The 24318-nt window shown below is 41.0% G+C and overlaps 3 protein-coding genes across 6 annotated transcripts in view; 2 read left to right on the top strand and 1 right to left on the bottom strand.

Moving 5' to 3' along the window:
• On the bottom strand, window positions 1–3391 carry LOC111975014 (protein PAXX). 2 transcript variants are annotated; one of them, XM_024003146.2, is made up of 7 exons: window positions 3179–3391; window positions 2758–2818; window positions 2602–2651; window positions 2269–2453; window positions 2056–2106; window positions 1776–1869; window positions 1–1451 (listed from the first exon to the last, which is right to left on the bottom strand). In XM_024003146.2, exons 1-7 carry the CDS (start codon window positions 3331–3333, stop codon window positions 1403–1405), a joined length of 645 nt encoding a protein of 214 aa, XP_023858914.1. In that variant the 5' UTR covers window positions 3334–3391; the 3' UTR covers window positions 1–1402. The 2 variants fall into 2 exon arrangements, with proteins under 2 accessions (XP_023858914.1, XP_023858915.1); XM_024003147.2 differs by having other exon boundaries at window positions 2056–2103.
• dph7 (diphthamide biosynthesis 7) lies at window positions 3388–16047 on the top strand. Of its 3 annotated transcripts, none has more exons than XM_024003144.2 (10): window positions 3388–3480; window positions 3892–4053; window positions 10436–10563; window positions 10703–10790; window positions 11042–11136; window positions 13404–13561; window positions 13868–13940; window positions 14064–14129; window positions 14560–14732; window positions 14993–16047. In XM_024003144.2, exons 2-10 carry the CDS (start codon window positions 3913–3915, stop codon window positions 15496–15498), a joined length of 1428 nt encoding a protein of 475 aa, XP_023858912.1. In that variant the 5' UTR covers window positions 3388–3480; window positions 3892–3912; the 3' UTR covers window positions 15499–16047. The 3 variants fall into 3 exon arrangements, with proteins under 3 accessions (XP_023858912.1, XP_023858913.1, XP_070303220.1); XM_024003145.2 differs by having other exon boundaries at window positions 3400–3480; window positions 3902–4053; XM_070447119.1 differs by lacking the exon at window positions 3892–4053 and having other exon boundaries at window positions 3457–3480.
• Window positions 16048–23684: 7637 nt separating this feature from the next.
• The window catches only part of ipo11 (importin 11), a 245206-nt gene continuing 244572 nt past the window's right edge, over window positions 23685–24318 (top strand). Inside the window, exon 1 of the mRNA XM_024001611.1 lies at window positions 23685–23778. The gene's annotated coding sequence lies outside the window, so the exon portion shown is untranslated. The remainder of the gene's footprint in view (window positions 23779–24318) is intronic.

Below are 24318 nucleotides of genomic sequence, written 5' to 3'. Positions count from 1 at the left end.
TTCATCAATCTAGTGGTTACTTGGCTTTGCTCCTAAGCAAAAATGCTTTGGAATTTACCCAGGTAGTGTATGTGTGCATATGAATATAATATATATCTATATATTTTATGAAAATGTGTCTGACATTTTTCTGTTGTAAAGCATCTGTTCATATTTGTTCTTCTTGCGTTACATTTGGACTTGTTGCTGATTCTACTGTTGTTTCTGTATTCTGTGCTTCACGTTGGGTGATCTGGATTTTTAAACAAAARAAATGACAAATAAATCAGGTATCAATTGGGTCCTTTTTATCTATGGTTTTAATCATACATTTAATTATGGTATTCTAGTAGCTACCTTCAACATTAGGTATTAKAACCAAATAGTTTACTGTGCATGCTCTTTGAAGGCTTGCAGTCATTTTGCTAACAATATAGATATGAGAATCATAGTCTGATATACACTATCCATTTCATGGTTTCCTGAGCAGATTTGACTCTTGTTAAAAATTATAATTATGTTATTAGAACAAATCGACATGAATGTTTGGACAAGGAGAATGGCTTTAAAAAGTAATGATTATTATAAAGTTAAAAGATTAAAATACGGGCCTCTTGAGTGGCGCAGTGGTCTAAGGCTAGAGATTCTGGGTTCGAGTCCAGGCTCTGTTGCAGCCGGGAGACCCATGGGGCGGTGCACAATTGGCCCAGCTGCGTCCGGGTTAGTGGAGGGTTTGGCCGGCAGGGATGTCCGTTTGCGCACTAGCGAATCCTGTGGCATGCCGGGCGCAATGCACGCTGACACGGTAGCTAGGTGTACGGTGTTTCCTCCGACACATTGGTGCGGCTGGCTTCCGGGTTAAGCGGGCACTGTGTCAAGAAGCAGTGCGGTTTGGTTGGGTTGTGTTTCGGAAGACGCACAGCTCACGACCTTCGCCTCTCCCGAGTCCGTACGGGAGTTGCAGCGATGAGACAAGACTGTAACTACCAATTAAATACCACGGAAATTGGGGAGAATTATTATTATTATATATTTTTTTAAATATCATGTTTCAAGTCTTCCCACAGTGATTAAGGTAATGATAATGAGTGCGTCTAAAATTGCACCCTATATAGTGCACTACTTTTAATCATGCMCCCTATATAGTGCACTACTTTTAATCATGMCCCATAGGGATCTGGTCAAAAGTAGTGCACCAAGTAGGGAATGAGTGCCATTTGGGACTCTACCCCATTAGTCCTTAAAAAGTAGATTGTCATCATTTGGACAGTATTCATTAAATAGGTATATCTTTTTTTTGTTGAAGTTGTATGGATTAGTGTTAGTGGATTAAAAGAACATTCATGCACTATATTGTTTGTATGCTGGAGAAATGTGACAGCAAGGATGGAAAGCAACTGTGGTCATTCCTCTTAGCAAATCATCATTGATCGTCTTCTTCATCAAATGCCACCCCGGTTGCTTGACGCTTTCTGAAAAAGGTCAGAAAAACATAAATAATAGTGAACTTGTCTCTTCACATTATTTGCATGCAGATGCATGTAAATACAGTATGTAAAGACCGTCTCTCGCTACGTCCMAAATGCCACCCTATTCCAGTTATAGTGCACTACTTTTGACCAGGGCCCAGCCTTTTAAATTAGTGGACTATTTTGGAATTAAGGCCTATCCCTTTATAGCGCACTACTTTTAAACTGAGACCTATGGGCTCTGGTAAAAAAACAGTACACTATATATGAGATAGGGTGCCATTTGGGACACATCCACTGTCCTGATCTCAGTGAGAAGGTACCTACCTCTTAGTTCCTGGGTTGATGAGAGAATCTCCTGGGAGACGCTTCTTGACTGCCATAGTTTGGCCACTCTGCTGGTGTCTCCTTGGCTCAAAGTCTGAAAGAGCAAGRGTGGCATTTACTATACATCATCGTTCCTAATGCACCTCTATGAGGATGAGCTATGAGGATAGCTCATCCTCATACGTTAGAGGATGAGCTATGTTCTATTGTAATTTACCAAGGCAACTAAAAATACATATCTACAGAAAAAAGAAGATGAAGAGAACTTGTCACACAGCACCTGTATTCCGTTTGTGCGGACTCTTCCCAGGACTGAATGAGGCAGGGCCTGCTGGACAGAACATAGTAACACAACAGAGAACATAAAGACCGTGTGGTAAGAGTACACATGCATTCTGTAACAGCAGTTAGCAAGGCCTTCCCTAGATTGGAAAGAGTACAGTATGTGAGGAGAACTTTGTATGCTGTATAAGAGCTTTGTCCCTAACCTCACCAGTATTGTTTAAATGGGTCAGGCTGTCTGCCATTCTAAACAGCAGCTCTCTCAGGACCTCTTTAGCCTCTTGTTCTTTTAGCCTGGACAGAGTCACACTCAGGTCTCCTGGACTGGCCACTACATAGAGCACTGCACTGGTGTCCTGCACCGATACMGACACACTCCCACTCCCACACGCAGACCTGGAAGAACATAGGAGAGGAGAGGGGAGGAATAAAAGGAATATGCAAGTATTGTAAAGGCATGGAAAGTGTCAAGGATCTTGTAAGGATATCAAGGAGTGCATGAGGTCCTTGGATTAAAATAATCTGGGAAATGGGATAAACATACCTGATTTTCAGGATAAATTCCTCTGTTGACTTTAAGGCAAACTTCTGTCTCTGAAAATAAATGTGCATGTCATTTTGTTATCATATACAGAGGGGAAATGCCAAAATAACTCATTAAGAACCTACATATGTACATACATATGTACAGGATACATACAAACTGGTTCAATGTCTCCTCGGTGAAATCTGTGCTCCACACATCAAAGGCATTTGTCAAGCTGAAACAGAAAACAAGTGTGATGTCAGCTGCATGTGTTACTACACCAATGTCATGGATATTTCTTTTACAGGTGAATATTATAGCAATATCTATATAGTACCACTGGCGGCAGCTTTGTTGTTGTTGTTAGCACTAACCTGAACACTGCAGCACGAGCTTACTGTGATTCACCCGAGGCGATGAGATGAGATCGCCTCTCTATTTGAGCAAAACTGTATAATCGCTAATGTATAATAAATAGCTAGCTACATGTCCACAACTACTGTAGCTCACTAGGTCAGTTTTCTGGTCAGTTTACGTCGTTATAACGCAAGGTTTCTACCCATACGGAAATGKCTAGATAGCTATCAACACTCACCCAACATTGAATATCCCAGATGTTGTATGCGTGTAGCATATTAGTTTAGACTGGTCTTTTGTATCTACCACGGTGCAATACGATGATTGGGTCAACGGTAGATTTCCATCCATATTTTGTGTTGGTGTGGRCATGAGCTGATGGTCAGGGAACATCCACTGTGTGTGGTTGCCAGTGGTTGGCTTGTGATATCCCACGTCTATGTAACATTGTGCAACGTTTCGATGCTGAATCTAGCCCCCAGTCGGTGACGTGGCAGCGTCATTCAGGAAGTGTTTGCCAGCCGAATAGCTGCTTCACATGTATGTTTCTAATTTCTTTATCAGAATATATGCTGATCTGTAAACAAATATAGCGTATTGGGATATTATGTGCGTTATAATTAAATCGAAATACTATAGTTTGAACTGTGTAGCTAGCTAGATGTTCGTCTAGACGCCTGTTGCTAGCCAAGTAGGRAGGTAAATTATAGCTTGTTAACAGTAACGTTAGTGCTGGTTTTGCTAAATATATGCTCTAGCTGGAGGCTAGCTTGTTTATGTTKCATGTATCTCAACCAGCAGTTAAATAGTTAGTTAGCTAGCTAGTTAACTAATATTTGATCCAATCCTAGGTTACCCGTGTTCATGTTGTTGATGGTGGGCTGTGTTATCCTGGCATAATAATTGTTGACACTGTYCATATTTGCATATTTGACTGCTGCTGTGGTCCAGTAATATGCAGAACATTTTGCGATGGCTTGGAAGTCAAGGACCCGCAGTCTACAGGTGTTCGACACAGAGCTGAGTGCCGACACAGTGGAGTGGTGCCCCATCCCACAGTGGCACAACATACTGGCATGTGGAACATATCAACTGCAGAAAGGGACAGATGGGGTAAGATTGTAGATACTATCGTTAGACAAGCAGACAATCAAAGCTAAGATACTTTTGTATATATAGTGTATGTGGACTCTTCGTGAAATGAGTGGATTCAGCTACTTCAGCTACACCCAATGCTGACAGGTGTATAAAATCGAGCACACAGCCATGCAATCTCCATAGACAAACATTATCAGTAGAATGGCCTTACTGAAGAGCTCAGTGACTTTCAATGTGGCACCGTCATAGGATGCCACCTAGTTTGTCAAATTGTTGGCCTGCTAGAGCTGCCCCGGTCAACTTTAAGTGCTGTTATTGTGACGTGGAAACGTCTAGGAGCAACAACTGCTCAGCCCCGAAATGGTTGGTCACACAATCTCACAGAACGGACCGCCGAGTGTTTAATGAAGCGTGTAGCACTTAAAAATCCTCTGTCCTTGGTTGCAACACTCTACCGAGTTCCAAACTGCCTTTGAAAGCAACATCAGCACAATAACTGTTCGTCGGGAAGCCGAGCAGCAGCTGGAGTGGTGTAAAGCTTGACACCATTGGACTCTGGAGCAGTGGGAAYGCGTTCTCTGGAGTGATGAATCACGCTTCATCATCTGGCAGTCCGACAGACAAATCTGGGTTTGAAGGATGCCAGTAGAACGCTACCTGCCCGAATGCATAGTGCCAACTGTAAAGTTTGGCTAGGCCYCTTAGGGAAATCTTAACGCTACAGCATACAATTCTAGTCTGTTCTGTGCGTCGAACTTTGTACTAGTAGTTTGGGGAAGGCCCTTTCCTGTTTCAGCATTACAATGCCCCYGTGCACAAAGTGAGGTCCATACAGAAATGGTTTGTCGAGATCGGTGTGGAAGAACTTGACTGGCCTGCACAGAGCCCTGACCTCAACTTCATCAAACACCTTTGGGATGAATTGGAACGGCGACTGCGAGCCAGGCCTAATCGCCCAACATTTATTAAAACCTTTTACGGCTAGGGGTTCCGCTAGCGGAACGTTTCAACAACATCCGGTGAATTGTAGAGCGCGGAATTCAACATAAATTATTAGAAATATTTAACTTTCATACAATCACAAGTGTAGTACATCAAAATACAGCTTAACTTCTTGTTAATCCAGCCACCGTGTCAGATTTCAAAAAGGCTTTACGGCGAAAGCAAACCATGCGATTATCTGACGACAGCACCCCATCAAACAAACACATGACAATCATATTTCAACCCGCCAGGCGAGACACAAAACTCAGAAATAACGATATAATTCATGCCTTACCTTTGAAGATCTTTTTCTGTTGGCACTCCAATATGTTCCATAAACATCACAAATGGTCCTTTTGTTCAATTAAGTCCGTCGTTATATCCCCAAAATGTCCATTTATTTGGCGCGTTTGATTCAGAAAAACACCGGTTCCAACTCGCCCAACATGACTACACATTATCTAATAAATTACCTGTAATCTTCGTCCAAACATTTCAAACAACTTTCCTAATCCACCTTCAGATATTTTAAAACGTATATAATCGATAAAATTTAAGACGGAATAAACTGTATTCAATAGTGGATAAAATTAAAGTGAAGCGTGCGCCCCAAACACAACAGTACTCTAGACTCGACACTCAGTCTGAACAGCCATACTTCTTCTTTTACTCAAAAGAAAAACATCAACCAATTTCTAAAGACTGTTGACATCTAGTGGAAGCCCTAGGAACTGCAACCAGATGCCTCAGAAATCTAGATTCCCATAGAAAAGCAATTCAACAAAAAAAAATCCTGGATGGTTTGTCCTCTGTGTTTCGCCTGCCAAATAAGTTCTGTTATACTCACAGACATATTTTTAACAGTTTTAGAAACTTTAGAGTGTTTTCTATCCAAATCTACCAATTATATATATCCTAGCTTCTGGGCCTGAGTAGCAGGCAGTTTACTTTGGGCATGCTTTTCATCCGGTATCCCAAACAGGTAACTTTTCATTTAACCAGGGAAAAACACATTGAGACCTAGGTCTCATTTGCAAATGTGCCCTGGTAACAATACAGGAAAATAAAATTATACACAACTTAAAACACACAATTAAACAAATAGCAAATATTATATACACAATTAACAAACAAAACAAACACATTTATCAATATAAGAATCCTTTCTCCTAAACTGACCCAGAGACCAAAACACATCCAAATGAGCTTTTTTAATTTTATTTTATTTATTATTTATTTTTCTTCCTTTTTTTTTCTAGGGGTGGATCAGCTTAATATTGCGGAAAGAATGTTGCTTCAATGTAATTGTCTGCATCATTTCCAATCTCCCACTATTTTTTCTGGTAAATATAATATCCATACACGCATGCATACATATACACATATATACATACATACCTAATATAGACATCATCTTTTTTATAGGAAATACCTTTATTATTATTCCCGCACCTACCCGCTCCCCCAATTGGAGTAAACTAATAACACTTCTGCTTTTACCTTCAATTGTATCCATCTTATACCTATTTTACAGACACAGTCTACTTTATAATAGTTCTCTCTGTTTGTTCTTAGTCCTTCCTCTATTTCTGTTGTCCATCCAATTTTATTTCCTTGTAACTGCCTATTTCACAAAAGCTCGCACCTATACACATTTACAGATCCCGTATGCCCTACATTGTTTATCTTTATTAGTCCCAACCTTCAGTTCCACTCAACCTTCCCACTATTCTTCAAATCATCCATTTCGATTTTTATTGCCATATATTTTTTCATCTGTGCGTGTGATGCTTCACAAAAGATTTGAACTTCCTATTCTCATAGCTTCTACAGATTGTAATAAGAAAATAAACATTATTTGTAAATAATCTATTATATTATTGATTGATTGACTATGGCTTTTCAAATCCCAGTATTGCTATCTGTAGCGTTGTTCTAGGCAAATGTTGCAATTCAGCCATTCCTGGACCTGTGACACCAAAACAAGCTACATGATGGACAATACCAAACAAATGATCTAATGACTCTGCCTTCCCAACAGATCTGCAGAGCTGGAAGATTGGTCATACCCCATATATATAACATTCTATAGTTGCAAGAATTTTTGTACAGTAATTCAAATTGAAAAATTTGAAGTTTGAATCTGGCGTTGTTTTGCGTATCAATTCATAAACCATGTGCCATGAATGGGTACATCGAAAAATCTCTTCCCAACTATTTTGCAATTTATATGGCAGCACTGTCCAGTTTTTTGTCCTTAAATGAAATTGGTATATGTTTTTATTTAACACACTTTTCTTTAACCATTTATGTTTTTAATACAGGGCCGACATACAAGTTCTTACTTTTTTCCCTTTCTACTTGCCTCTTCCATTTTTGTGGTATGCTGCAATTAATTGGTTGTAATTTTGGGTAGAGCAGACATTTCCATATGTCCTGGTGTTAGCTGCATGTGTGACAACTCCACCAGTCCTATTTATGATATCATTCACAAAATTATCATTTTTAAACATTTCTTCGATAAATACAGTTTTTTTATCAATTACTATATTTGAATTTAACCACAATATTGTTTTACTATTGTTCCGTCTTTCAGGTGATTAAACTGAAATTGCAACCAAACTTCTTAAGGCTTGTTTAAAAATAGGATATTGGAAGATATTTCCTTTCAAAAACCGAAAGTGCAGGTGAATCTGAATAAAGGGAAAAGCCCTTCTTGAACATAGGATGAGACATTCGTACCAATGTTACTAGAAACCAGTTTATGGAATTTAAGTATAAACCTTTATCCAGTCAGCTTGATGCCTTTAGTGAGAGTGTCTCTAATGCTTTAATATTAATAATTCTCTGCCTACCGACATCTCACATACGTTTATATAAATAGGCCCCTTTTTTCCAATTTTATCTGTGCTTGCCGTTCCCAAATAAAATGGAATATTGTTTTGTTTAATGAATGATTTAAAAAGCAGTCACTGTGTAGGCCAAAACGCCATAAGTCAAATATGGTAAATGTGACTATGACTAAAGAGTTATCAGGCAGCGTGATTTTCACAATAGATAAGGTTTTTCTTTCCATGGTAGCACAGATCTTATCTATGTTTTCTGTAACATTTTCTAGTAAAGAATTTTATGGAGTGGAGATCATTTCTTTTTTGGGATTTTTTATACCGGCATGTCCACATCTCCGTCAGGACCATTTAATGGGTAACACTACATGGCAATCAATAAAATGTTTTTTTTAGTGATAGCCAATACGTAATAGTTGTAATTTATCATAATTTGGTTTTAATCCAGAGAGGAAGCAAAGGTAATTAGATCATCTATGAGCGCGTGGAGAGACTCTAGTTTGTGGTTTTAAAATAAAACATGAAATCATCAGGTACAATGAACTTAGTTTTTAGCCACGGATTTCTAATCCATTAATATTAATGTTTGATCTAATTTTACACATCTACATTTCGATGGCATATTAAATGATATGTCCGATAGTGGCACTTGTTTTACTCTCTAGATAGTTTCACATTGTCTGAGATGTGCCATTATTTTACTATTTTACACCTAGGGTTTACTAATACTAATTTTAACCCATGTTTCTAATGAGATTCCAAAATTGAAATATTCTAGGATTTATATATAAAACTCCATTCGTACTTTATCAAAGCCTTTTCAAAATCAGCTTAGTGAAACCAGACCTGGTGCCCGATATTTCATAGTGTTCTATGTTTCCAGTACTTGCTTATTATTTCTCCACTGTATGTCATGCGTACAAAATCTGTCTGATTAGGTGAATAATATTTGACAAAACTTTTGATTCCTATGCGCCAAGCATTTTGCTAGATTTTTTGCAAGTCACAAACCTGAAGTGTAAGAGGTCTCCAATTTTTTAATTGACTGGATTTTTATATATACACTTGGGTCTTGTTTCAGTAATAACGATATCAGACTTCTGTTGGTGTCGATATCTACCATTTTATAGGAGTGGTTAAAACAAGCAATAATGGTCCTTGAGTATATTCAAAAAAAGTTTTGTATCTTCCACTGGTATGTCCATCCAGCTGGGAGTTTTCCCAATCCTTAAAAGGCCCCAATATGCATAAGCAGTTCCTCCCTGTAAATTTGGCTCATGAGTCTTTCTGTACAGATGTTAATTTTACATATTAATGAGCATTATTGGAGATTATTTAAACATGATAGGGGCCCTGGTAGGAAAAGAAGGGAAGTTCCTCACGAACAACCCTGTGATCTAGTGTTGTAATCCGAGTTTCTATATTTCAACAATGATGTTAAGTAAATTGGTAGTTTGAGCAAGGCTTTATAAACAGAATGATGAAGTAACCTACGTGTTTTTAGTGATGTCCAACCAACTTTATGTTAAAAGATGCAGTGGTGAGTGTCAAAACTGTCAGATGTTATAAAACGAAGTGTGCTATGATAAATTGTGTCCAAAACACTGGCATCTGCATTCATGTATATAATATCGCCATACACTTCAACAGGAATAAATGTAGACTGAATTATCTGTTTTCTACTATTTTTAATGAAAGGCAAGCCCTATTCCTATAAAAGAAGCCCAACTTAATTCTTAATTTCTTGACTAACTCGTCAACATGCTTTTGAAAAGATAGCTTTTCGTCAATCCAGATGCCCATATTTTTAGGCGGGGACACGATCAATTGGGGCACCATCTAACGTACTTATGCAAAAATCATCAGTTACATCATTACATGATTTGTAAAATARCATGTACTTGATTTTACCAGCATTTAGTACCAACTTCAGGTCAACCAAGGCTTTCTGCAAGGTAGTAAAAGCAGATTGAAGAGTCAACAGAGCCTGAGCTTCCGTAGAGGCAGTAGCGTATACAACAGTGTCATCTACTTACAGATGACAGTTACAGTTTTGTACAAATAGACCAATGCCGTTAATATAAATTGTGAAAAGAACTGAACCAAGAATCGAACCTTGTGGGACACCTTTTGTTATGACTAGAAATCCTGACTTAACGCCATCAGTAAGTACACACTGTGTTCTGTCTTTTAAATCATTCTCAAACCAGCTACAAGCAACCCGATCTAAGCCATCAGTGCCCGACCTCAYTAATGCTCTTGTGGCTGAATGGAAGCAAGTCCTCGCAGCAATRTTCCAACATCTAGTGGAAAGCCTTCCCAGAAGAGTGCAGGATGTTATAGCAGCAAAGGGGGGGCCCAACTCCATATTAATGCCCATGATTTTTGGAATGAGATGTTCGATGAGCAGGTTGTCCACATACTTTTGGTCATGTAGTGTATGACTGTATACTCCATGATGTATGTCACTGACTGTATATCAGAAAGGTGCTTCTTCTCATACACGTTGGGACTCTGGTGTGTGTGTATAAGGGGGTGTAACAGTTCTCTCATTGTGSAATCATCAGGGACCAGAGGACGCGGCTACTCGGATTGGCCGACTGTACCTGTTCAAGTTTCGTCAACAAGGACCTATGTGTCCGCCCCTCAGTGAGCTGCAGCGGATTGACACACCAGCTATATTAGATCTAAAATGGTAAGATGACGCAAACAGCTACAATCTTTTTTTGGTTTCCTTGACACATTAAACCTCGTCCGGAACTAAAAAAGCTATTTCAATGGAGATCCTCCACCTGGCCTTGATGATGACTTTGTTGCTATACCTCTATTCTCAGGTGTCATGTGCCAGTGTCAGAGAGGCCTCTGTTGGGCATGGCTACAGCCAGTGGGGAGATACAGCTGCACAGACTCATAGACAGTCAGGTGAGATACAGATTCATTCACTGTCGAATATCCATGTCCGTTATGTTAAAGAGTGTTTGGGCTAGRGTTGCAAAATTCTGGTAACTTCCCCAAATTCCCTGGTTGTCCAGAGATCCTGATTTGCAATATTACTGGAATCGGGATGGAATAAGCACAACATCTGTAATCCTCTAAACAGGATTTCAGAAAAACTATGGAATTGTGCAACTCTAGCTTTGGGCATTGCTCTTATGGATACGTGTCTCCAGTAGGAAGGCCGGTGTGCTCTGCAGACTGTGACCAGTTTGGGACTGGGCGCTGATAAGTTGGCTCTGTCATTAGACTGGTCCACTGGAAGAGGTAACAGGTGAGGATAATGGCTTCATTTGGGATATACTGAACGCTGCATGGGAGGTTACTAAAGGCCACAGATTGGACAACTAATGTTCTAATAGTCAGTAAAATTTCAAAATGTAAGCATATCCGTGGTAGGTTTGTCTGTTTTCAAGTTAATTATTTGGGCTCCCGAGTGGTGCAGCTGTCTAAGGCACTGCATCTCGGTGCTAGAGGCGTCACTACAGACACCCTGGTTGAAATCCAGGCTGTATCACAACCGGCCGTGATTGGGAGTCCCATAGTGCGGCGCACAATTGGCCCAGCRTCGTCCAGGTTTGGCCGGTGTAGTCCGTCATTGTAAATAAGAATTTGTTCTTAACTGACTCGCCTAGTTAAATAAAGATTAAATTATAAAGCATTGCATGCATCTATAGTCACATTTCCGTAGTGGCATACAGCTGAACAAAGGCATTTTTGGCGGGGATTTCCACACATGGGGATTTTCTTTTGCAGGGCCTTGAAATAAATGGGCCTTTTTATAAATGCATTTCATGCAATTCTACGTCATTTACATGTTAAAATACATCATTTGTGCCTCCCGAGTGGCGCAGTCGTCTAAGACACTGCAGTGCTAGCTGTGCCACTAGAGATCCTGGTTTGAGCACTGCCGCGACCGGGAGATCCATTTGGGCCAGCGTCGTCCGGGTTAGGGGAGGGTTTGGCCGGCAGGGATGTCCTTGTCCCATTGCGCTCTAGCGACTCCTGTAGTGGGCCGGGTGCATGCACGCTGACACGGTCGCCAGGTGTACGTTGTTTCCTCCGGGATATTGGTGCGGCTGGCTTCCGGGTTAAGCGGGTATTGTGTCAAGAAGCAGTGCGGCTTGGCAGAGTCGTATTTTGGAGGACGCATGGCTCTCGACCTTTCCCTCTCCCGAGTCCATACGGGAGTTGCAGCGATGAGACAAGACTGTAACTACCAATTGGATACTATGAAATTGGGGAGAAAAAGGGGTAAAAAAAACAAAACAAAAATACATAATTTGTATTTTATTTTTATTTTGGGGGGGTAGATCAGCTTTAATATTGCAGATTGTAGGTACTATCAATTTAATTGTTTGCATCATTTCTAATCCCCCTTTATTTGATTTTTAAGCATTGAGACATGGATTGTGTATGTATGTCATTCAGAGGGTGAATGGGCAAGACAAAACCGGTTTGAGTGTCGAGAACTGCAAAGCTGCTGGGTTTATCACGCTCAACAGTTTCCTGTGTATATCAAGAATGGTCCACCACCCAAAGGACATTCAGCCAACTTGACACAACTGTGGGAAGACATGGACCATCACCCCTGTGGAACGCTTTCGACACCTTGTAGAGTCCATGCCCCGACGAATTGAGGCTGTACTGAGGATAGAGGGGATGCAACGCAATGTTTTTTTWCACTCAGTGTATATTATAGGTTGCAGTAGGCTACTAAATAACTTTCCAGTGGCACTGAATGATGAAGATGAAGCCTAGGCTACTCACCGGCGATGGCCGATGCACTCATGCCAATAGCTTATTTCAAGATAAGCTACTTAGAAAAACAGTGTTGTTCGCTCAGAATCGCTCAAAAGTAGTTGCGAAAAAAAATTGTTGGCTTCTACAGACAGATTAGTCTTCTATTTTCAGCAGTAGGCATTTGCTTTCCGAACGTTTTCGAAGTTTTTCTCGCAATTATATCTTGAAATTTGCGAAAGGCCAAYTGACAGCCGCAACCAACCATGGCAATATAATCCATTCAAGTCAGGACTGGCAGCAATAGCGAGTGTACCCATGAGTTTAACAGTCAAATTGCCAGGCTTAGAGGTTTTCAAAACCCTTCTTTGGATTATATGTCTCTGGCCACAACGCAACAAGCTGTTCTATATTTGGCGTGCATGCGGCCCAAATTGTGGCCWTCCCGTCTTTAAGTGCTTATGCTAAAACTTGATCCACAGCAACTTTTTGGAARCTATTGATCCTCTGTGGCTAAATTRTGCTCTCTGATGTAGTATTTTGAATGGTTTTGTCTGCTCAGACAGGAGTAATATCATTTTAGGATGACATATTCCTAATATTCCATTTAAGTCATTTTACATTTTAATATTGTCAGRGAAAGAGCAGCGCAATAGAATTGTTTAGGATATAGTACTAAGTTATGTGATTACCTAGGGTTTTCATCCCTGTGGGCCCTGTTTAAAAGTAGTGCACAWWATAGGGAATAGGGTGCCATTTGAGACGCAACCATGGCGTATCCTCTCCTCTTCCTCTCTGCAGTAGTGACGTGCGTGTGGTGTCCAGTGACTCTGCAGGCTGTGTCAACGTCTTGTCCCTGGGGGAGAACAGTCTCACTGCTGTATCACAGTGGAAGGCCCACGACTTTGAAGCCTGGATCTCAGCGTTCTCATACTGGGATACTCAGCTTGTCTACTCCGGTAACACTCCCTCTCGAAACACATCTAGCTAATACAGGCTGCTTAGTGCTCAATACTCTCCTGTCAAGTTCTGTGTTATCCATCCTATTTTCTGTTTATCTGTCTTTTGTTTCTGAAACCTCAATGTTTGCCCCTCCTTGTGCGATGATGATGTTTACACTTTGCCTTAATAAGGTGATCAGGGTTGTCATGCTTTTTGAGTAGACGGGATCCTCGTTTTTAAAAAAGTTGTGACAAACATCCTATGTTTTTATCTTCTCTGTGTGTGTGTGGGTGTGTGATGTCTGAATGGAATGCACCTGGCAGGCGGGGATGACTGCAAACTTAAGGGATGGGATCTTAGGATGGGTCCCTCTTCCCCCACATTCACCAGCAAGAGGTGAGCATGTTGACACAATACGCAGTCAAAATGCATTCGCCATCCCCATGGCAAAGTAAGTAGGTGCATCAGAAACAAGTCTTAAATGAACATGTAACCAATACTGTTTTTCCTCTCTTGAAGGCACTCGATGGGTGTATGCAGTGTACACAGTAGTCCACATCGGGAGCGCATTCTAGCCACAGGCAGGTAAATGAACAKTGATTGGACTATTTCAGTCAGGTGTTTTATTTTCAAAAGGCCAGGCTGGTATTATAATATACTATAATCCTTGTATTCATCAAGCTCCCCTTTTTATATTCACTATGTGTCCCTGGGAGAAAAGCTGAGTAATCMGTTTTTTCTATCAACATACTCATTGATGTTACTTACCAGATGTGTGAAAGATAGATTGGTGTCAAACCCTGAGGCCCATACGAACCCTATAGTGCTTGCGTCCGAAATGGCCCACTGTTCTCAATGTAGTGCACTACTTTTGACCAGAGCCCATAGGGCTCTGTTCAAACGTAGTGCACTCTATAGGAAATATCTGGACTCGGGACAAAAGTAGTGCACTATATAGGGAATGGTGTTCCATTTGAGATGCAGTGAATCATGTGAACTCTCTCCTGTCCTGTAGCTATGACGAGCAGGTGCTCCTGTGGGACGAGAGGAACATGCGTCAGCCTCTCAGTGAGAGTGCTCTGGGTGGCGGAGTGTGGAGACTGAAGTGGCATCCTACCCATGAGCACTTGCTGTTGGCTRCCTGCATGCACAACGACTTCCACATCCTTCACTGCCAGCAAGCTMTGGGTGAGTCTGACTGTCTGGGACGTGATGCTGCTCACATGAAAACTCGCCGCTTTGCCACAACTACCATGTCTGTCTGGTTGAAGAGCTGGGTTGTATTCACAAGGAAACAACTGAAGCGGGGAGGTGCCTACCTGAATTTGTCCAATAAGAAACACTTGTTTTTTTATTGCAAAAGTTTTTCTACCCTGTGTTCTTATGAATAAGACCCAAGTTATGTCTTGTCATTTTGTCAAACCTGTAATATTTACTTCTTCCTCTAGTGGGCAGCGGAGGAGCATGTTCTGTCCTAGCCTCCTATATCCTCCACAATTCCCTGGCCTATGGGGCTGACTGGTCCCAGCTTTCCCTGGAGGAGCCTCCCCCCTGCTCCCCTCTGGAAACCACAGAGCCAAGACAGTCCCAAACAGAGAGCCGTACAGGAGGACACCTAAGGATTCAGTATGAATCTCCCACTGCCAGCTTCGACACCTCCTTGGAGGATGACACAGGACGTTACATACCTGAGAGTTTATCCCCGTCATCTGCTAGCTCTGTGGCAGGCCCACCTGCCTGTCCTAACCCTGCCGTGGACAGCCCTGCAGTGTCCTGCCTGATGGCCAGCTGTTCCTTCTATGACCACATGCTTCATGTGTGGCGCTGGGACTGGACCCCACAGGAGGCAGGCTGCACTGGGATGGCCCAGGGGGAGGGAGAAAGAAGGGCTGTGGGTGAAGGAGATGGTGGCCAGGCAGTAGCACCAGCAAAGTGCACTACACATAGGGAATAGGGTGCCGATTGGAATGCTGCCGAGGTTTGGAGACATGTTTTTGCTTATTGGTCAAGCCCATTAAATCAGGAGGCAAAGACCGAAAAATGGATATGATATCTCACCATAGCGGTATCTCACTACTACTAGAGGAATATTCACCTTCAAACAAAAACCACAAATAACTTTTTTCAAATTTTTTGAATGTCAATTGTTGCAAAAATCTCAAATGTTTACCTTTCTGTAAACATTATGTTTTGGTTCCAATACTGCATACATGATGCAAAAGCACCTGGCATTTATTCAACATTTCTTGGATAAAATAGGCCTACTTTGAATCACTTGCAGATATCTGAACAATATCATTCCACCCTGATTAATAATGTATTTTAATTTCAAGCCAACACCTTTTCGGTCAGTATACATATTGGATCTTAAAGATTCCCTGATAAATGGGTCATGGATTTGTTACAACTGTTACAATCMCGGAAAAACATTTGTTTAATCCACTTGTACAATTTGTTCTTTCATGTGTATACTTTTTTGAGCAATACATTTGCTGTGTTTGAATCCCCTGGCTTCTATTGTTCTGTTAACACTGACTTTATTTGATTTACTTAACCTTTATTTATCCAGGTTAGTCACATTGAGAGAGAATTGATTTTTCAAGCGAGACCTGGTTCAACCAAGAAAGCAGCAGAGGAAAATATTTGAGACAAATATCAGACATACTGTAGCAACTTGCAGGCATAGACACACCATACATTTTTTGTTGTTGAGTTACAGTAGTTGGTGGTGGATATCAAAGCGTAGTAAATTACACAGTAAACGAGAATAACTTGGCTCCAACCAAAAKAATTTGAATTTTGAATCATTTAGTGAAAAATCGCAATTTCAGTCTTTATTATTACATTTTGGGAGTTATGTGCAGTTGTAAATCAAACAATATTACATGAGCGTTTTTTAAATTTCAATGTATTTCAAAATAAATAGGGAATCGTACAAGGGYACCAATATATTTGACCCCAACTGTATCTGCCTGTACGATGATCAGTTGACCATAATGATTTCGCTTTTAACCTGTAGCCATCATGTGTACTGCTCTGGTAAAGAAGACGACAAAAGTTGTAAAACAATACAATGTAGCCTAATATACATTTTGTTTTAATTAGAATAGCACATACTAGTGCTTTCAGCATGCACATTTACAATACACCAGGGTCCAGTAACACATGATCAGCTTAGCTGTAGCACATGGTTAGCAACCTATTGACCTCCCAACACAAACAWAATGGTCCTTGATGCTCAGACAGAGTTTCAGATGGATCAGTTTGTGGGGTCCAGTTATTGTATAAAGTTCTTGGGGTAGAGTTTGAATAACATGTAGGCCTACTACTAACTAAGTATACCATTGTACCCTGAAAATGACATTCCTTCCTCTTTACTACATTGGAGTACAAATACTTCCCTGATGAAACCCTCTCAGAGTACACTGTTCCTCTTGTCCAGGTGGGAAAGGGCAGTGTGGAGTGCAATAGAGAATGCGTCATCTGTGGATCTGTTGGGGCGGTATGCGAATTAGAGTGGGTCCAGGGTGTCTAGGATGATGCTGTTGATGTGAGCCATGACAAGCCTTTCAAAGCATTTCATGGCTACAGCTGTGAGTGCTAYGGGGCAATAGTCATTTAGGCAGGTTACCTTGGCGTTCTTGGGCACACAGACTATGGTGGTCTACTTGAAACATGTAGGTATTACAGACTGGGTCAGGGAGAGGTTGAAAATGTCAGTGAAGACACTCACCAGCTGGTCAGCGCATGCTCTTAGTACATGTCCTGGTAATCCGTCTGGCCCTGCGGCCTTGTGAATGTTAAACTGTTTAAAGGTCTTACTCACAGAGTGTGATCRCCCAGCTGGTGCTCTTATGCATGGTTCAGTGTTGTTCGCCTCGAAGTGAGAATAGAAGGCATTTTGCTTGTCTAGTATGCTTGCATCACTGGGCAGTTCGTGTYTGGGTTTCCCTTTGTAATGCATGATAGTTTGAAAGCCCTGCCATATCCGACAAGTGTCAGATTCRTAGGATTCCATCTTAGTCCTTTATTGATGCTTTGCCTGTTTGATGTTTCAACAGAGGGCGTAGCGGAATGTCTTATAAGCGTCCGAATTAGTGTCCCRMTCCTTGAAAGCGGCAGCTCCAGCCTTTAGCTCAGTGTGGATGTTGTCTGTAATCCATGGCTCCTGGTTGGGAAAATTACGTATGGTCACTGTGGGGATGATGTCGTCAAAGAATTTACACTCCTCAATGCCATCGGATTAATCCTGGAACATATTCCAGTCTGTGCTAGCAAAACAGTCCTGTAGCTTAGCATCCGCTTCATTGGACCATTTCCGTATTGAGCTCTGCACAGGTTCTTCCTGCTTTAGTTTTTGCTTGTAAGCAAGAATCCGGAAGMTAAAGTTACRGTCAGATTTGCCAAATGGAGGGCAAGGGAGAGCTTTATGCGTTTCTGTGTGTGGGGTAAAGTTGATCTAGAGTTTTTTTCYGCCTCTAATTGCACACGTGAGATGCTGGTAGAAATGAGGTAAGACTGATTTCAGTTTTCCTGCATTGAATTAGTCATATGTACGGGATACACATTGTCCAACGAAATGCTTACTTGCAGGTTCCTTCTCGACAATGCAACAATAATAAGAAGCAAAATATMAAATATAAGAATACAAASAAAGTAAATGTCTCAGTTGAATAGAATACATTTTTTAGCATTGGGGTTAGATAAGGGGTTAGATTCAATCTGTAGTGTGGAAGATCTGCCTTATAGCTGGATAATTTTCTATTGAACCGACATATGCAGTGTTTTACCGTTTAGGGTGAATGCAGTCTCAGCTAAAGTGGGAACATTGCCTTTGAATTTAAATCGCACAAYAGCGTGGATCTTTGGTGCTATGGATGGAATCTAGGCCCTTAGGTCTCTGATCTCATCCACCTGCAATGTGTAACACTCAACTGGATAATGCAAAGCAGCATTTTGCGCCAGAACACTCAACATTGGATATAGGAGTGCCAATTGGAATAAGGGTATGATTAGCTGCTATGACAATAATAGCAGAACAATGACTATGTTAGGAAGGTATCTCACATGTCACAGTACACCAACAAGCAGCTTAAAGATATTTTTCATGGTTATTACGGTTGTCCTAACACTTTAGCTACAGCTAACAATTTCAGCCTAATTTGCACATATGTATGCTTTAAGTACTCTACAGGTTCTAATTGTAACTTTTTTTCACCTCTTGACCAACATTTTTTTTATTGTCATCCCAGAGACCGACAGAGACACTCTACACTCACCTGTCTCACACACACACACACTAGACATACCTTCATTAAGGGTAGCTTCGTTGAGGCTTGCTGCTAAAGGGATGCTCACTAGAGCAAACAGCAGTATCACAATCTGGATCTTCATCCCTTAAGCACAACAGGCCTTTCTCTACGAGAGCACAGAGAGCACACCAGGTTAATTCTGAGTCTTCTGTGACAGGGATGGACCGAGTTACGAACACTTATCCACCTATGTACATCTGAGATCAGCCCCAGTGAAAGCAAACTTAACTCTGAGAGTTGGAAGATGCTGGTTGTCTAGCTGATGTCTTCTGGACCGGTAGAGTAGTGGATATCATTTGCATCCTTGTCTTATTCTCTGACTGCAGGTACCTTCCCCACCCTTCCACGCCTCTTGACAAACAAGGCTGTTGACCTTAGCCAGGGCTCCAGTACCAGTAGAAACAAAATAGTTCCATATCAAAGATCCACCACCATATTTTACCATAGGTATGACATACTGTTCTGCATATGCTTCTGTTTTTCAAAATCAACATTTTGCAATGGTCATCTCAGTCTCTAGACTTGAACCCCATTGAAAGCGTGGTTTTAATTGAAGAGGGCAGTCCATAACTGCAACTTTTAACAAACAGGAAAACCTTTGCCGTGGCATTTAATCAAGATTGGGCTAAATATTATAGTTGTGATTAGAATAGTTTTGGTGCCGAAAATGAAGATTATCTTGCTCACACTGGAAGGGGGAATTAAAAGGTTTTACACAGGTGAAAGGCACAACCGAGAAATTTCAATATAACTAAGCTTTAAGAAATGTTGTTAAATCTGAAAACCAAAGGTTATTAACTGTTAAGGATGTGACAAATGTAAAACATTTAATGTTTAAACTGCCATTTAAAAAGAAAACTCTGCCACTATTTCAATGTTATTTCCTGTCCTCGAGATGCACTTTTAGGTTCCAACTCAAGATTAGCATACTAGCTACACTATCTAGCTAGCTAATGTTATCTGTTGTTGCTGTTTTTTTTTTTACTACACCCTGTTCAAATGTTTAGCCATCTGGCCCTATGGCTGGTTTTGAAGCTGGATTTGTCATAACAATAGATCGTTTTCCCTATATCAATGCTTGTTATTGCCAAAGTTTTGGCATCTTCCATAAATTGCGGCCGTGAATCCGCCATAAAAATTGAATAAAATGAAGCTCCAGTAATATGGATAACTATTGCGTTTTTCTACATTGTAATGGACACGGTGCAAACTTTGGTAGGCTTCAGCTGTGGAACAGCAAAGGAAAGTCAGCCCATGCTCATGGTTCTCACAGTGGAAGTGAAATGATGGGCTACAATGACTTTGCTCATGATCATGCACGTCGCAAATGACATGTAACTATTAGTTCCTTGAATTTAATTTTTCGGGTGCCTTTTCATTATCTGGGTAGACACTCAGTGGCGATTTTAGCATGCAAATCTTGGTGSGGCAAACTCCCCCATTTTTTTATGCATGCCACTAAACAATACATTAATTGCACTATAACAGTGACAAACGGTGCCCACAAACTGTTCGGGCCTAGATAAAGCTGTTCCAACTGCAGAGCTTTTTTTTCAGCACCATGGAGTGAATCCTTACCACTGCTACACCTGGCTGTCAACGGAGCCTTGTCTGGCAGCGAAACAGTTCATTCAGCCTCATGKACTGCCTTTAAAAAAAACATAGCTGATATGGCTGACTTGCTTAAACAAATGTGTTTTATACTGACAATTGAGATATGCAAACTATGGCATAAGGGAGCGACGAGCGGATAAGAGGCTATCTGTAATTTTGATTAAGACATTAATGAGCGAGCTAGGACAGACGTACACCAAGTCAGAACCATAGGATAAATAAAGTGGGCATAATCAGACAATGAAAGCTCTTACAATATTAAATGATTACATTTCTCTAAAACAGGCTATAGGCTACATGTACACCACCAAGTCAGAACAGTAGGCTAAGTTATGAGGGGGAAAGATACCAAATTATTAGGGTGAGGCACATGGGCTACTAATAGCTTACTACACAACATACACTTAGTATTACTTTCTTAGCTACGGTATACAGATCTCCTTGGCATATTACATCATTTATGGAGCAGCATACAATACATTTTTGGACTCACCTTGTTGTGCTGTGCTCACTTGAACAGGAAGCTGGCGCRGTGGTCCTTGTGGGCAGATTTTGTCATCAAAGTCTGGGATGCTCTGGATTGATGGTGCTTTCAAGACAACTGGGAACTCTGAAGAAAAAGAAGGTTGAATCAAGATGTCAAAAGTGACACCATGGGGGGCCTCCCGAGTGGCGCAGCGGTGTAAGGCACTGCATAGTGGTGCTTGAGGCRTCACTAGAGACCTGGGTTTGATCCCAGGCTGTGTCACAGTTGGCAGTGATCGGCAGACCCATGAGGCGGCGCACAATTGGCCCAGCAACGTCTGKGTTCGAGGAGGGTTTGGCCGGCCAGGATGTCCTTGTCCCATTGCACTCTAGCGACTCCTTGTGGCGGGCCAGGCGCCTGCAAGCTGACTTCACTCRCCAGTTGTACGGTGTTTCCTCCAATACATTGGTGCGGCTGGCTTCAGGGTTAAGCGAGCAGTGTGTCAAGAAGCAGTGCGGCTTGKCAGGGTCGTATTTTGGAGGACGCATGGCTCTCAACCTTTGCCTCTCCCGAGTCCGTACGGGAGTTGCAGTGATGAGACGACTGTAACTACCAATTAGATATCACGAAAAAGGGGGTAAAAATAACAACAACAAAGAAATATATATATTTGTATGCGGCTTTATTAACTCAATGATTATTATATATTTTTTACATTGTTTGCAAACTGATGTGACACATACTAATGCCAAATTAACATGCAAAACAGGCAACAACTTTTTTCTTTTTTAATAAATTTCTTTAGCTGAACAAGTGGGGATCAAAACAGGTGGGGCTCTGCCCTGAATGACGGTTCGCCACTGTAGACACTTGTGGTTTCTAGCTAACATCATACCAATCAAAGCAGTAGAGTAAACCATTAATCTTGGGGCAGCGAKGGGAGCGGGTTTGCTAAATGCGATCATATCACGCAACTATACGATTCATAAAATGGTCATATATAAAAAATAATACAGACTAGCTCAACAATAAATTAACATTTACAAATTATCCAATGGATTATGATAATTGTGTGGTAAAATAAGTAGTGATGCAGAAACATAAGTTTGTACCCCCCTATTTTTATTTGTTTCATGGCTCAGGCGGCCATGTGGACACAAGGCTGTTTGGCTCATCTTAGTCACGAAAACTTATAATTTTGCAGCTGTTTCTGATTAATAAATAATGCCATGCTGGGTGGCGGTAACATTAAAATAAAACTCAGCCCTGAAATTAAACGTAGGCTTTAAACAATTTGTATGTCATATCATAGGAAAAGACACTGCAATCACATGGATTTGCACGAAGTGGGCAGTTCAGATTTCAAGCCCAACTATATCATACTTTGACTAAAACGATGACTTATTGACTTAAATCGTTGTGCAACATCATGGATAAGCTCTGGCTTTCTACTGGTTTGGGCATTTAAAAATGTAACCTCCATAACCAGGCAATGTATTTTCCATCATATCTGTAGAACCAACCATGATAACACAGAAAATGTGATGTCTACACCTATGTTTTGATAGTCAGGGCCCCTAACTGTACACGTTTCATGTTTTTATGAAATTATTTGCACATATCACATGAACTATACAGGAAATTGGTATAAACCCATATAAACTGTATTATTAGTTATATGACAATGTTTTAGGTTGACATTTATATTTCACAATTTCTGATATATCACATGCCATACTTTTATTTTCGTGCATAAGTTTAATTAGACTGGTTAAGATTTCTCCCTCACAAATATGGCTGACATTTTCACCCCATTTRGAACTTTGAGGTGTTTATGACATAGACCCTCTAGTAATTTAATAGGGTCTCTATATCTCCTTCATTGCAATCAGACAGCGCTCACCTTACTGCTGTGTCTCTCTCCTCCATGTTCTCGGTGGTCAGTCCATGGGACTTCATGTCCCACTTCTCATCAATGTGATGGCTCGTTCCAGTGATGTATGACTGCGTGTTCATGGACGTCCAGTAATATGTTAACGCCGTGTATGTGGTGTTTGAGAGCTTGTGCTTTGTACTTGCAGAGCAATCATTRCACAATTTCTCCATCCGAGCCTGCACGGTTTTTCGACATGGCATGGCTGCATATCAACAGCAATAATTTATGTAATCAGCGCTGGGATTTTCTCACTCCGTCCCTTATCGCACTTCTTTCATGTGAAGAGCCTGTTGTTGTGCTGAAGAGCCTGTCTAATGTCTGTTGATGGCAGCATGGCAGCAGCGCAAGCCCCCAACAACGGTTTGGGTCTCATGGTGTTTGGGTCTCATGGTGCCTGAGACCCAAACCGTTGTGTCACTTTGTCATTATGGGGTATTGTGTGTAGATTGGTAAGGGGAAAATTATATTTAATCCATTTTAGAATAACGTAACAAAATGTGGAAAAAGTTAAGGAGTCTGAATACTTTCCGAAGGCACTGCATTTGGACCATGACTGCACGATTTGGACAAAAGTTAAGGAGTCTGAATACTTTCCGAAGGCACTGCATTTGGACCATGACTGCACGATTTGGACAATGAAGTTAACATTTAAAATGTCTCTATAGTTCAGCATTTAGGATTTGAGATCAAAAGTTTAGTATTTTAGTGAAGCTGGTGGTGGCACAGACATGTATTTATGTGCACGATCTAAAATAACAAATTAAGCTAATATGTTACGTCATCAAAACGCGCCTTGCTTGCTGTGGATCGCGCCCTTCCAAGCGACAGCGTGTGCGTTTGTAGCTGCGAACAGCTGACACAAGATTAGTCAAGTTACAGTGTTTCTATCAAGATATCATTTCTTAGGTGAGTCTTAATTTKTGACTGCAATCTGCAAAAGTGTGTCATTCGCAAATGAAAGCCTTCCCCTTAAGTCGTGTTAGCTATCTTTACAAGGATGTTGCTAACGTTAGCTAGCTTGCTAGTTGATAGACACGTTTCTTCCTAGTTTCTTCCTCCATGTCTGTGTTGACAATTCACCTAGCTAACGTTACATGAAAGAAACGCAGCAAGCAAATTTAGCGCTTTAGTCTCTACCATGATACTGAGGGCAAATTCTCCAACGTTTTTTTAGAATAACCAACGTACGGTAACTAGTTAGCAAGGTCTCTCTAGTCTAGGTAGCTAGCTAACGTTAGCTACTGTAGCTAACTATGTCTCTGACAGCTTTGCAGAATAGCAAACATATCCTTTAAGTATGTACTGTAGCTAGTTAACGTTAGCTCTACTTTTACTATAGTAAGAGCCCAACGGTATGAAGCTTTTCAGCTGCAGAATGTGCCTCGAGAGTTGAGGCTAGTGGGGGTGGTCAGATATGCCAAATCATTGTTTTGATTTTATAGCTAC

The sequence above is a fragment of the Salvelinus sp. IW2-2015 genome, linkage group LG15 (assembly GCF_002910315.2).
Source record: "Salvelinus sp. IW2-2015 linkage group LG15, ASM291031v2, whole genome shotgun sequence".
NCBI lineage: Eukaryota > Metazoa > Chordata > Actinopteri > Salmoniformes > Salmonidae > Salvelinus > Salvelinus sp. IW2-2015.
Note: the sequence above shows the minus strand (reverse complement) of the source record. Positions and strands in the feature narration are given on the sequence as shown.